This window comes from Acipenser ruthenus, chromosome 23, assembly GCF_902713425.1.
Source record: "Acipenser ruthenus chromosome 23, fAciRut3.2 maternal haplotype, whole genome shotgun sequence".
Lineage (NCBI taxonomy): Eukaryota > Metazoa > Chordata > Actinopteri > Acipenseriformes > Acipenseridae > Acipenser > Acipenser ruthenus.
The window spans coordinates 5,554,197-5,568,532 of record NC_081211.1 but is presented as its reverse complement, the minus strand read 5'-3'; the positions used below and the strand labels follow the sequence as shown (position 1 = coordinate 5,568,532).

General features: G+C 41.8%; 1 protein-coding gene and 1 pseudogene across 2 annotated transcripts; both read left to right on the top strand.

Moving 5' to 3' along the window:
* Nucleotides 1–5: 5 nt before the first annotated feature.
* On the top strand, nucleotides 6–3,294 carry LOC117413084 (zinc finger protein 593-like). Of its 2 annotated transcripts, none has more exons than XM_034021826.3 (4): nucleotides 6–117; nucleotides 918–1,124; nucleotides 1,460–1,522; nucleotides 2,079–3,294. In XM_034021826.3, the coding sequence occupies exons 2-4, from the start codon at nucleotides 925–927 to the stop codon at nucleotides 2,212–2,214; spliced, it is 399 nt and encodes a 132-aa protein (XP_033877717.1). In that variant the 5' UTR covers nucleotides 6–117; nucleotides 918–924; the 3' UTR covers nucleotides 2,215–3,294. The 2 variants fall into 2 exon arrangements, with proteins under 2 accessions (XP_033877717.1, XP_033877716.1); XM_034021825.3 differs by having other exon boundaries at nucleotides 7–117; nucleotides 923–1,124.
* A 563-nt stretch (nucleotides 3,295–3,857) lies between these two features.
* Nucleotides 3,858–14,219, top strand: LOC117413002 (selenoprotein N-like; annotated as a pseudogene).
* The last annotated feature ends 117 nt before the right edge of the window (nucleotides 14,220–14,336 follow it).

Genomic DNA, 14,336 nt, shown 5'->3' with positions numbered 1-14,336 from the left:
CACCCGGAACGGTTGTTTGATGCACAGTGGCTGAGGTCGGAAGTCAGACACGTGGGATAAAAACAGAAGTGTACTTACAGAGCTGACACGGAAACAACTACTAGAACTACTAAAAAGGTACCGTATTCATATATTTAGTTGTACAGCCTGTGTAGCGTTGTTCTGGGTTTTTTTTAAACTGCGTGTGCGTAGAAGAGTTTTGTAGTGACGACAGTGTGCGTGCAGTCGACACTAACATTCTAAATAAATTGGCCTAGATTAAAATAAATCGCACAGACTCAATGAAGATGCAGTCTACAGTGAACATATTAAAATGTAATCCCAATATGTTGAATATTGTGAATAACTAAAACATAACTTGGGGGGGGGGGGGGGGGAATTAAATCCCATTTTGAATTTCTGTTTTGAATCCTAGTTTAGCTTTAATTCTTCCGAAATTCAATGTCAGAGTAAGCAAGCTGGAGTCCTCGGTTCCCCTGTCTATAGAGAACAACAGGTTGGGTTCACCAGACATAGTTCACGGTACATGTGGTGGTGCTGAAGTGTAATACGATAGGACCACTTCTGTTTGAATGCAAAGGTAAATGAGATAAGTGGAGAATGTGTTCAAGCCAAATATCCATTAGTTGACTAAGTGAATACACGTGATGTCACAGTATGACGTATACATGACATCATATCACCCCTACCTATTGCCTAACTGTTATAGCTGTTGTAATAAGGTATGAAGTGCAGCGTGTAACTAGTATAGAAGATTGTAGTGAACTGCCACACAATACCTGTAATTACATTTTAGTTTAAAATTAGGAGGACAAGAGATTGCAGGTTTTAATTAAGTGTTGTTTTTGTTTGTTTGTTGTAAATAGTTGTGTTTTGATATTTAGCTTGATTTATTAACATGTACATTTTTATTTGAGTTAAGCCATGGGTAAGTCCAAACAAACGGGCAATCACAAGAGCGACAAGAAAAAGAACATAGCGAAGCTCTGGAAAACCAAACGGAGGACCAAGGACTTGGATCAGATCCATCATGACATGAAGCCAGAGGTAGCGGCCAAGCTGCTGCACCAGGAGGTGGACTATGACGTCACTGGAAACGCCCAGCACTACTGCCTGCACTGCGCGTGAGTACGGCACTGTTTAGGGTTCTGTGTATGATTTTTATTGAGAACCCCTGATAAAACAGAGATCCAACACGAGACATTTGCTCATCAAGCTTACCGTGCATCCTGCGGTTCCCCTGCTGTGCTGTTATTATTTTCATTTGAGCTGTTCTCAAGCAGTTCTCAAGTCATAAATCATTGGTTTGTGACCCTGACAAAAGCCAGGTTCTGTAATTCCTAAAATTTTATAAAACACTCAATGTATATGTTGTAAGATGCAATTCCAAGTCAGGCGTTTCACACACAATATATATAATACATTATTTTTTTATTTTTATATTCTGTTTCATAAATAGGCGGTACTTTGTGGATCTGAGGAGCTTGAAGGAACACGTTAAAACTAAGGTGCATAAAAGGAGGTAATGTTTTATTGCTGTCTTTCTCTTGTTTTTTGTTTTCCGTCCTAAGGTTAAGGAGTTTGCAGTGAAAGTAACAGATGAAAACAGGTAGAAACAATTATTGGATTTATGTGATAAAAAAAAATAACTGAAAGAAAAGGACAGATATGAGTTTAACAGGTAAGAGAACTGCAAATGCGACACCCCATTGAAGGGTGTGAGCTGCTCACAAACAGCATTGGATTTGAAATCAAAATTGCAACATTGTGATTCAATATAAGAACCTGCTTGGAGTAAAAACCTGGACTGGGTTGGATCTCGAGGGCCAGATTTGAGTACCACTGGCTTAAATGAATCTCCCAAAGGGTTGCACTGAGTACAGTGCTTGATTTCTATCATAAATGCAATGTTCGTAAAAATTGGAAATATCTGAGCTGTTACGAAAATGTAATCCAATGGGGTCATTGTAGAACTATTTTAAACCACCGTATTTCTGATGGGGACTGCTGCCTCCGGGAGCGTGTATGAACCCCCCTCTGATCTGTGCTGTCTTTCTGTCCATGCGTCTTGCTTGCAGACTGAAGCAGCTGCGGGAGGAGCCCTATACCCAGGCGGAGGCTGAGAGAGCTGCAGGGATGGGCTCTTACATCCCGGCCAAGAAAGTGGAGGTGCAAACCCAGCCGCTAGAGGAGGAGGCCGAGGAGATGAAGTGAACAAGACTGCCTTTGCAAGCCCCAGTACCTCTGCCGTCGTCTAGTTGTGATAGCCTCCAGGGTGCGTGGTCTGCCCCAGTACGCCTCCCCGTGCTGCATTACACCACGCTAATTTGGTCCCTTTAAAACCACAGTAACATTTGCAGGGCTTTGTTAATCTGCACATTGCCTGTCTTTGAGCATTCACAACTGTTTGGCAGTTAAGGGGTAATGGTCCTTTTTTTTGTATAAGCAGACAGTCAGTACTGCAGGTTTAGAGTGTGTTTTGTAAGACCGGGTCCTGGTTTCAAATACCCGTTTAGTAACTGATGTACTAGTCTGAGTGTTAGCAACTTACCATACCTTGTTCATGTGCCTAAACCCTGATCAGCTATGCAACATGAACCACACTGTAAATTAAATGTGACAGCATTGTTTGGATATCCAGTTTAATTATTAATATTGCAAGGGTTACACACCAAAAATGTAAACTGCTACAATGCTGAATAGGGTGTTGGGGCCACCATGTGTAACCAGGAAGGATGGATTTGGCTGCATTTTATATATATAATATATATACACACACACACACACTTTTTGTTCTCATTTATATTTATACTGTAGTGCATGAAGAATTGTTTGGATAGGACGGATTACTGGAAATCATCATATTGTTTTATTATGCCTTCAATAATTTGGGCAATTTTGTCTGACGGCACCTGCAAACTGTCAGATCTGAAGTTGACTTTTATGCATTACAGAATGCATCTCACTGATGTAATTTGCATAACAATGACTGTCCTGTGAATAGACCATTTGCATGCTATATATTGCAGGAGTTTCTTATTTTGTGTCCAGTCCTTGTATGTGTTAATGATCAGTTCTTCACACCACGCAGAAAAAAGAACATTTTTAAGATCTAATTTCCCAAAAATAATGTTGATGGATGTTTAGGCAGATATCTGCCTCTATGCTACACATCACCCTGGTAAACATGTGCACGTGTGTTACAGGTAATGACTGTGCTGCAGATCTTTTAGGAATGACTATAATTTGTATGCTACTGTATATGAATGTGTACAAATAAAAGCTGCAGAAAGAGTTGTGCTTTCCGCGGGTGGTTTTCTGCAGGAACAGCAGGGAAACATTCTTTGTAGGTAGAGTGGTTGCACTGGCATCCACCAGTACGTCTCTTGTGAAGTCACTGTGATCCTGCTTTCCAGGGATTGTTTCTGAATAGTTGCACTCTGCTAATGCAGATCGAGTGCATCACATGACATGTGACTACATACATTCACAAGCATTGTATACCAGGGGGGGTTGTTATTTTGCATCTGTTTTCCAATGTATTGGTAATGGTATACAGTAGATACAGTCTGAGAAATTCATTTTTCATATTTCTTCTCACTTCTAAAATGGATTATAGTAGTTGAGCACACAGAATTTTACAAACAGAAATAAATAGAGGGAGTCAACATAAGTAAGTGTAATCTATTAGGAGAATAAAAAGAACTTTTAATGATTTGAGGAAAAACATGTAGGCCTATGTACAATTATGTTTACATTCCTGTGTGTTTTTCTTTTGGAAAATGTTGAATGGCGTGTTTGCGAGGTACTGTTTCTTTAAGAGGTACTGTTTCTTTAAGAGTGTAACAACACAGTGTAGTGCTTTCTCCCTGGGGATCTGACCAGTGGAAACGAGCACAATGCAGCTTTAAGACTACAGTGTGGCTGACTGTGTTAGTGCCACACACTATACACTACACGAATAACTTTCCCATGCACCATTAGACTTTGCACAAGCAGCAGCGCTACAGGAAAGACATCAAAGGCATCCAGTGTGCCCATGGTTTTCAGAAATGGGGTCAGAGCAAGCATGAACGGTTGCAACACGGGTAGATTCCGAGCCCAAGGAGGCACTTGAATGAGACATGGCCATGGACGTTAGGAAAAGAAAGAACGGCGAGAAGGAAGATTTGGCCTCGGATGATAGAAACCCGAAGTCGCCGGGAAAAGGAAGCAAAGCACCGCACCCTGAGCGCTCCCATCGCCGCCGCTGTTCCAAACTCCTTGCTATATTGTTCTTACTTTTGTTCGTTCCGATTGCTTCGCTACTCGGAATAAAATACTACCGCGATGGGCTGCACGCTAGTCGTCACGTACGTGATTTTTTTAAAATATGTATTTCTTTAAATGTATTTAGCACATTTTTGTTCTCTTTTGGAATGAAATAACTTCTTCAAGATAAACGAATGTGCATTGGAAATAGGTATACATAAATAACTGAATATGATTTTTTCATTAGAATGTACAATCGTTTTTTTATTTTTTTTATTTGTAATGGCACTTTGGAGGCTTCCAGTGTATGTTATTACTCTATGGGGTCAGAATGGATGGTTTTTCTCTCTCGGTCGCCTTCGACCGCACAAAAGCAGTTTGCTTTTTAAGAAGATGAATGCACCAAATGCTCACTTAGGGAATCCACTGACGCGCTACTTTCGTACTCCTGCAAGTTTTATTTAAACAAGCATTTTTAGATGGACCGCACTTCACTATACTGTTTTCAATATAACGTACAATTCTAAAAATAACAGTGTGTCAGACAGTGAGCGTGTTGTTGTATTCAAAGGCGTTTTGCTTTGCTGCTAAGGGATAGGGTGTGTGATAGCCTACTATAAAAAGTTACTTTGTTGCAGTAACAGCGCCAAGTCCTTTTTAAAAAAGCAGCTTTGTTCACAAACAAACGAGACATTGTTTACAAAACTGTTTAACAGGGACGTTCGGTTTTAATTGATTTTATTTATTTATTTATTTTATCATTGCTTTTTTACACCAAATTGTTTTAATTTGCAATGAATTAAATACATATCCTGTTTTATGTAAAATACACTTGTATAAAGCTATTATTGATTAATTTCAAATGCAATACGTTATCCCTGTGGGAGAGCAGACTCGCATTCCAACCCTCGTTCACTTTAACAATGCTATTAAAATGTGTATTTGCATATGACGGTTCTGCGTTACCACCTGGTTGATTAAAACACATATTTTAGTGAATCGTGCAGTTTATAAACGAGGCAGAAACCTTCAACCCAGACATCGCCATGGGGGAGGGGTCGGATGACCGGTCTCTTTGTTAACGTGTCTCTCTCGAGTGTTGGTAGCGCCAGTATCTGATGGAGTTACATTGACCCGTTTATTATATAATTTATGAAGCCTAACTTTATGTTGGTGTTAAATATGTGGGCAAACAAAGGACCTGACACTTGTAGCTCACCAGTGTGCCTTGAAGTAACTGCTAAGTCTAGAAGTGTTTTTTTTTATTGTGTGCTAAAGCTGTGTAAGCGATTTACAGTGGCTGCCACAAATTCCTTCAGGGAAGTCTCCTGCACAGGCAGCCCTATCACAAAACTGTAACAACCATTTTAAATAATGTTTTAGTAAGGACTCTGTGCAATGGGAGTCTTTTTTTCTATCCCTGTGTCCAGATAAATAAATTTATTTCCAAACGCAACATAAATTGCACAACCAACTGCCAATTATCCCCAGAGTATACTCTGTTAAATCTTTGTATTGGGTTCGATAATCCCTGAGAAACTGAACCAGCAAACTGCTGGCCTTCGGTATCCTATATATCGCATTTGGAGCTTCTAGAGAACAGAGTTTTGTATCGGTGGGGGAACAAGTTGCAGATTTTGGCAAAATGTAACCTCAGTTGGAATCTATATATTTCATATAATTCTGTCAAAATAAAATAAGTGCCTCCGTTGAAATGCATGTGTCAGTTTTATAAGAGGGCAATGTCTCAGCTTAATTCAGCCATTCTTAAAGTCTTTAAAGATGCCTCGGGTTCATTTATATAGTATGTAATGAATGCGTCCCCCCTGTTTGTTGGGTAACTCCAGTGGGTGTTGTGCTGAAGCAGATGCAGTGTGTGGAATACAAGCAGACAGGTCTCAGAGCTGTGTATCGTCTTTCAGGAGGCTGCCCTACACTGCCTGGGGAATGAAGGGCTGTTTCTCTTCTCCTCGCTGGACTCTGATAATGACATGTTCCTCAGCCCAGAGGAGTTCAGAACCATTGCAGAGAAACTCACAGGTGTTTTAAAATAATTCTTATTTTGCTATAGAGGCTTGTAATGATACCTATGTGTTTGGAAAAAAGAGAACTTCTTTAAACCTTTTCATTTGACAGTCTTACACAGAAATGTAAATGGATTATTAATACATTAAAAAAAAAGTAAAAGTCAGGGAACTGCTTTGTTGCCAGTGTCAAATTATCTAACATATGCAGCTAACCTACATTGCAAGGCACAGTTTTGGACACAAGTCTTTTTGAGCACTGTCTGTGTGATGTACAGTAAGTCAGGAAAGCTGCACAGACAGATAGAGTGGCAATAAGAATAAATAGACTTCTAGCCCATGTATTTACTGAAGCTGTAAAAGCACGGCGCCTGCTCTCTGCCTTCTCCAGGTATCTCCCCACCCGCGGAGTCCGAGGAGGAGTGGGGCCCCGATGAGAACGGAGAGACCCTCACTGTTGTGGCCAAATTCCAGCCTCTCGTGATGGAATCCATGACGAAAAGCAAAGACGGGTTCCTGGGGGTGAGTGAGAGAGAACAGAGAACCCTGGAATAACAATAGATCCCATTTCTTCATGTGAATCTGACATGGAAGACATGCTGAGGGTTCACATGTCCTAGCACCGGAGATAATAACGAGTATGATTTCTATTGAAAATCCCAACATCCATTTCAATAAATACACACACACAAATACGCACTGTTTAAATATATATACAAGAAAAGTAAACCTATGAAGGTCGCAGAATATTTTTGACAGCCTTTAAAGATGATACAGGTTAAACTAAAAGAAGTGAAGTCAAGTAGACAACATTTTTGACTTCTCAGAGGTAAATGCATCATTAGGGTGTTCGATTCTGTTTCATTTTAATATTAAACATGTTTGTTTAATCTTAAAATGAAACATGAATATTAGATACATAACCTTAGAATGGATAGTTACTACTGCATAAAGGCCAACATCTATATATTCACATGCATATTTCTAATAACGTTTAGACATTTTGACAAAACTATAAACTTAACATTTTGGATAACGTTTAAACATTTGAACTCTAAACTATTACTAGTGTACAAGTTTGTCTGTACCTGAGTGTTTCAACCTGGTGGTCATGATGCACAGGTTTGGGCAGTGTGGCTGGATCCTCTAAGGCAGGGGTCTCCAAGCCTGGTCCTGGAGAGCCCCTATCCAGCAGGTTTTATAGGTGTCTTTACATCATCAGTGACTAAAGATCTGCAACACCTGTTCATCTTGACTAATTAAGCCAATAATTGGTGCAATTAAGTAACTGAGAGATTGGTTGAAACGAAAACCAGAAGCTCTCCAGGACCAGGGTTGGAGACCCCTGATCTAAGGTGATGGTTGACCCCCCATTTGTACGCTGTGTCTCTGCAGGTCTCCCACAGCTCTCTGAGCGGGCTGAGGGACTGGAAGAGCCCTGCTTCCCCCTCCAGAGTCTACTCTGCCAGCCAGTTCAGAGCCTTCCTGCCCCCCAAGAACAAGCTGGAGGTGGGGGAGTCCTGGTGGCTCATCCCCAGCGAGCTCAACATCTTCACAGGGTACCTGGCCAACAACCGCTACCACCCCCCAGCTCCACGGTGCAAAGAGGTGAGGAGCGTCTTCATCAAGCGTTCCTTCCAGATCACATTCCCCTTTCTTATTCACATTGGACATGGGCTCAAATATGCTGGTTACTGTGCAACATGCATTCCGATACATACGGTGGTCCCGAGGATCACAAATCTCAATGTCACAATGTGAAGGAAGTAACACTTTGGAGGGAAGTGTCGGAAACATAGTAATTCTGTACCAGCCTTTCAGCATTTTCTTTTTGCCCATCCATCAGTATTCTTGTGAGAATTCCAGTTTTCTTCTTTACAGCCAGGTCTACTGGGCAAACAGTTGCTGGGCCTATTAAACTGTGAACAAATCTATCGTATTTTAAGCGTGGGTTGGGACATGACCATGAAGAGGCACCTTGAAATGCTCCCCCTCGCTTTGTTTCTGCTGATTTGGTTTGTGTTTGTTTCAGGTGCTCATTCACAGTCTCCTGAGCATGTTCCACCCGCGTCCCTTTGTGAAGACCCGTTTCGCTCCACAGGGGGCAGTGGCCTGTGTCCGAGCCATCAGCAACTACTACTACGACATCGTCTTCAGGTGGGCAGGCAGAGGGACTGGGCATGCATACCTCTCTGTGTATCACACTTAAGAGCTTTTTCAGAAAACAAACACCCTTGTTAATGCTGACTTGAGTGCTGCTTCAGAATATGGCCACTAGAGTTTTATGTAAACCGCTTGTCCACTTGCGATGAAACTTCCTAAGGAGATTCATGGCTCATATTTTTTCATGATGCTGCTGGTGCCAATTTATTCATTTATTTGATTTTTTTGGGCACTTCATATATGTACGTGTCACGATTGCTTACTTTTCATCACAGTCACTTGAAATGTGGCGTTTATATCTTGAGGGATATACACTACCCTCCAGCAAGCACAGTGTGTGTGTGTGTGTGTGTGTGTGTGTACATGTCTGTTGCTGACGCGCCGCCTTTTAATTGGCTCTTCAGGATCCACGCAGAGTTTCAGTTGAACGATGTTCCAGATTTCCCGTTCTGGTTCTCTCCCGGTCAGTTCACAGGAAACATCGTCTTGTCCAGGGATTCCTCCCACGTGCGTGAATTCCGTCTCCACGTTCCCAACAACAGGTCTGTGGTTGGATTTCCCTGCTCCTTTTATAACTCAGACTGAACTCTTTCAGCAACAAGTCACTAACTGCTCTGCAGACTGCACTGACGCTGATGTTAGCTGTGAAACATTTAATAGTTTGCTTTAGTTTTCATCAGTAACGATTAACAATTACAAACACTTGCTTATATACTACATAGCAGGTACTTCAGGGTACAGTACGTGCTAATTAAGCACTGGAGCTCGACAGGGTCTATTCAACCAACCTATTACCATATACAATGGCTGTGAGGCCCTTTGACCTCACATAGTCCATTGAAATGAACAGTAGGGCAATCCTTGCCGTTGTATAATAAGTTATCGCACATGTGAGGATGTCCTGACAGCAGACCGATGACGAAGCCTCCAGTCAGTCTGGCTGTTCTCACACTAGTCATTTCTTCTGCTCTCAGGTCACTGAATGTGGACATGGAGTGGCTGTATGGAGCCAGCGAGAGCAGCAACATGGAGGTGGATATTGGCTACCTGCCCCAGGTACAGCAGAGCTTTGCTGAGGGAATTCGGACAGGTCTGTGCGGCAGGTTTTGCTGATGCTGGGTTTTTGGTGGGTCAGCCCTGTCTTCACATTTCAGGTTATATGATCATTTATGTGCAGCTAATCCCTATAATCTTGCTGTATACCTATTTGGTTTGTATAACGGGAATCCTCAATGGAAAGACTCCCATTGCACAGCAGTTTGATCCATACCTGGTTTCACTATGAGTTTAATAAGACACACCTGATCTATGGCTAATCTGGCTCAGAACCTGGAATGGGTGAAACTGCTATGCAATGGGAGTCTTGTTTCCATTCCATTTTGTTCTACCACCACATTTAATCTGCGTTTGTTACAGATGGAGCTTGAAGCCGCCGCCCCTTCGATCCCCTCTTTCATTCACGACGAGGAGGGGAATGTGATTGACAGCCTGGACGCCAACGGAGAGCCAATCCAGTTTGTGTTTGAGGAGATTGAGTGGCTCTCGCAGATCACGAGAGAGGAGGCGGGCCGGCGCCTGGAGGTCACGCTGTACCCCTTCAAGAAGGCAAGTCTCCTCCAGCAGAAAGAATGGGGCACCAGAGGGTGTTGATACTGCAAACGTTTAGCATTAGCCTGTGTTAACTGATATGCATATGAAATATTAATCTTACCCCTCCTGCCATATTGACAATGAACACTTGAGTCATGCAGTGTCCCCCTTTTATAAGGCATTATATTGCAGAGCCAATTATAAGGTCTATTGATCAGGTAATCCAATGACAACGCAATACAGGGACAGTTCAAGGCTTCAAGGTTTTTATTCTCAGCTGCTGTGCACACGTTTAGTGGACCCATGTCCTTCATTGGCAGGTTTCGTACCATCCCTTCAGCGAAGCCTTTGACCGAGCCAAGGCAGAGAATAAGCTGGTGCACTCCCTCCTGCTGTGGGGGGCCTTGGATGACCAATCCTGCTGAGGTGAAGGGGGGTGAGGGGATTGACCATCTTCATTAACAATACTGTCTTTCACAGAATCACCATAATATCACCATTTTAAATTGTGTGATTGTTCATAGAGGTCATTTACCTGGATTTCTATTGTATGTTAATAAATCACTCCAGAGAGAGAGGTGCAGTGCAGTACAGTGCAGCTGGTATGTGATACTGGGCTAGCAGAGCTGGGTGTAATGGTTTCCTCGTCTCTCCCTCTGTGTGGCAGGTTCGGGGCGGACTCTCCGGGAGACAGTCCTGGAAAGTTCGCCCGTCCTGACTCTGCTCAATCAGAGCTTCGTCAGCAGCTGGTCTCTGGTGAAGGAGCTGGAGGAGCTGCAGGTGAGTGACTCTCTCTGGACCACACCTGTGGGCAATTCGAATTACAATTGCAGCAGAATTGTTTGTAATTTACAATTGCACTGAAAAGTAACCTGAACAACTACTCACATTAACATGTTTACTCTATTTATTCAAAATCACCCAGCAATAATCACAGCAGCAAATACTGACGCACACTCCTGCACACACACTGCGTTTTCAATTTTAATGATACAGTCTAGTTTTGTAACACTTGAAATGTATTTGCTTACGATTGTAAGTCGCCCTGGATAAGGGCGTCTGCTAAGAAATAAATAATAATAATAATAGTTTTGTTTTTACATCCCGATTGTGGGATATTTATTTTGCTGTTGTGTAATATCTTTAGGTTTCATAGGAAATATTACAAGTAACAATACCCATTCTTGTTTGAAAACATTCTGTTCACATTGAAATGTGAACAGATGCATTTTCAAAGTTGAATACATTTTCTGTCTCTGATTTAATCCAGCTCGAGATAGCTTCGCAAACAGATGGGCACAGACCTATTTAAAGGCCAGGGTCAGTTGAAATGTGTTTTTGTTCCAGAGCAACAAGGAGAACCCTGCCCACGCTCAGTTAGCCAGCCTGCATTTAGAGAAGTACAACTTCCCTGTGGAGATGATGGTGTGTCTGCCCAATGGGACTGTGGTAAGTCTCCATTTCTATAGAGCCCTCACTATCTTTGTATTTTTAATGCTGTATAGTATTGTACTCCATCATGTAATTATATATTTTTACAGGAACACATGAAATGGTACTCTTTTGTTGTTCTTGCGCTGTAGAATGAATTGGCTATGGTTTGACATCACTTCCTGTGCTGCAGGTCAGATTCACTTGTCTATGTGTATGATTTAAGCCCTTTAATTGTTTTGATCCTGCTCTTTGTGTTGCAGGTTCACCACATCAACGCAAACTACTTCCTAGACATGACTTCCATGAGACCCGAGGAGTCGGACAAGGGAAACCTCTTTGATTTCTCAGCGGGATTTGAGGACCCCTCCACTGCCACATACATCCGCTTCCTGAAGGAGGGGCTGGAGAAAGCCCAGGAGTACCTGGGGAACTAGAACGCACAGGAGAGCTTGGAAAGACTCCAATACCCCCAATGCTCTTCCAGACCAGTCCAAGACCTTATTTCAAGGGATATAGCTAATTAAATAATTCCCAAGAAATCTGTGCAGTTTGAGCAAACAGAACGGTTCGGCTTCACTTCTATAGTTCTCTTGCCCAAACTGCACAAGATGAAATGTCTTCTACTACGAGAGACCCCTGCACACAATTACTGCCCTGTCATGTTTACCTTCCCCTCATTCAGGGCAGTCTATTGTAATAGTTTCTTGATTTTCTCCCCTGTATACCGAACCAGCTGTTTAAAGTGTAGAAGGGTCGGTCTGTACAGAGGTCATTCACGGATGTTCTATGCGTTTGCACAGGAGCGAGAGTGAATTGCCTATTAGTCCAGCTGGATCACAGCCCCCCTTCAAACTCCTCATGCACACAAGAGAATAGACGCCACCTTGTTAGTCAGTGGTGGGTCTCTATTACCCACTTGTTGCCCTTGTTACCTGCCAGGATCGTGTAGGTTCTCTATGCAAAGACTGAAAGGATTGTAACCTCTCAAACAGGAGGTATGCTGAAAGAGAGGTGGCCTGCTGGCCGCCTGGGGGTTTTCTATTGGTTGCCCAGCAGGTTCCATGGTTAGTTTTGTCGTACTGGGGTTTAACCCACACACACACTCATTATATAGGTCTTTTGTTTTTAAAGAAAATACAATTGCATTTTAAAATGGTATCTGATTCTAAACAAGGCTAAAGAAATGTCTGTTTACAAGCTATGCTTACAGACTGTCTTGTACTTCCTGGGTCATTTTACCTGGAGGGTGAAGTTGTCCCCACCCCTTCAATGGCTTCTTTCCTGTCAATAGCCAATCAGCTGCTTCCCCTATTGGCTGACATGCTTTCAGCCAGTAACATGCTTTGACTCAAAAGCTACTGCCGAGGTGAAATGACCAAGGAATTTCTACTATTAAGATCTGAAATTCTGCCTGGAAAGATCCCAACTGGAGTTTGTATCAGTCGAGGCAACAACTGGGATCCCTGCCGACAGAATTTCAAATTGTATTGAACGAATATGTTGGAATTTAAAGTAGTCTGCTGGGCAATCCAGCCTTTTTTGTTACATGATTATTATTTTTTTTTTCTGGTTGTACCAAAAATGACAGACTGCAAAATGTACTGTAAGAATGTATGCGGTATGTATTGTTTTTATAATTTTACATTGTGTGTTTTCTATGCTGCATGGTAGACAGCCTGCTTTTTTATGTAGTACCATGGTAGCCCCATAGAGGGCAGTGTAGCGTGGACATTTGGTTCTAGAACCACTGCTCTTTGTGACGGCCTGCTCTGAAAGCCCTCTGTGGGCGGGGATGGGCCTGATGTTGAGTAGTTGTGTCTGGAAGCAATGTCCCCTCTCTGCTCCTAGAGGGAGATGGTGGGTTTCTTCATATATAGAACAATACATTTCCATTATCAAAATCCTAGTTCGAAAAAGTGTATTTTCCTTGACAGACATTTAGCAGATTTACTTTAGTTGTTGGATTCAAACGAATAAAGACATTGACAATGTTTTTTGTCTTAAACATTTCTTTACTTCACTGTCATATGTGACGCCCTGTAATGCTGTTAACACATTCATCATTCTCTCAACTACAGCAGTTAGTTACCATTTTAATTTGCATTATGGTCCCAGTACAGTGGTGGCCAACACTACTCCTCAAGCATCTGAGTCTGTATCAGCCAGGAGGCAAAAGTGAACCAACCCTTATGTCATGATTTTAAAATAAACTGTTCAATTACATTATATACAGGTTTGTTCAGACTTCATATTCACAGGCTAAATATGCCAGTAACACTCCCATTGCAATGAGCCACAAAGGACTTTTTATACTGTTTCAAACACTATAAACCAACTTTATTAATGCTCCTTTCTTTTTGAGCTGGATACTTAAGCAATACTTTTAATTGCACTAAAATTGCTAGTTATGAATTTCTTGTAAAACCAACCCGACTATGTTGAGAATGTTCAATGGTACCCTTGAGTTGATACAGAAGGGCTGGTTCATTTTGTACCATGTTAAACACTGTAGTGCTTGCTCTCAGTACAGATACTGGGGTTGACAATCGCTGTAGTATTCAAAGCCTCTACGTCTGCAAAACAATTATTTTACTAGCTTGCTGTTCAGGAGAAAATGTGGGAGTCAACATGCATTATAAACTGCATAAGACACATACTACCACTACTTTTAACTAGCCATGAATATGTGAATGTAATGCAAGTTGCTGTACAAGCCCTTCAAAGAGCATTATGTTATTAATAAAATGTTATTTTTCACTGTTGTGTAGGACTATTTTTTTTTTATATATATATAACTTTAACCACCTCTGCCCTAATTGTTACTTTTGTCTTTTTGTGAATTGTCCCATTTCAAATTCGGTTAGGTTCCTCAGT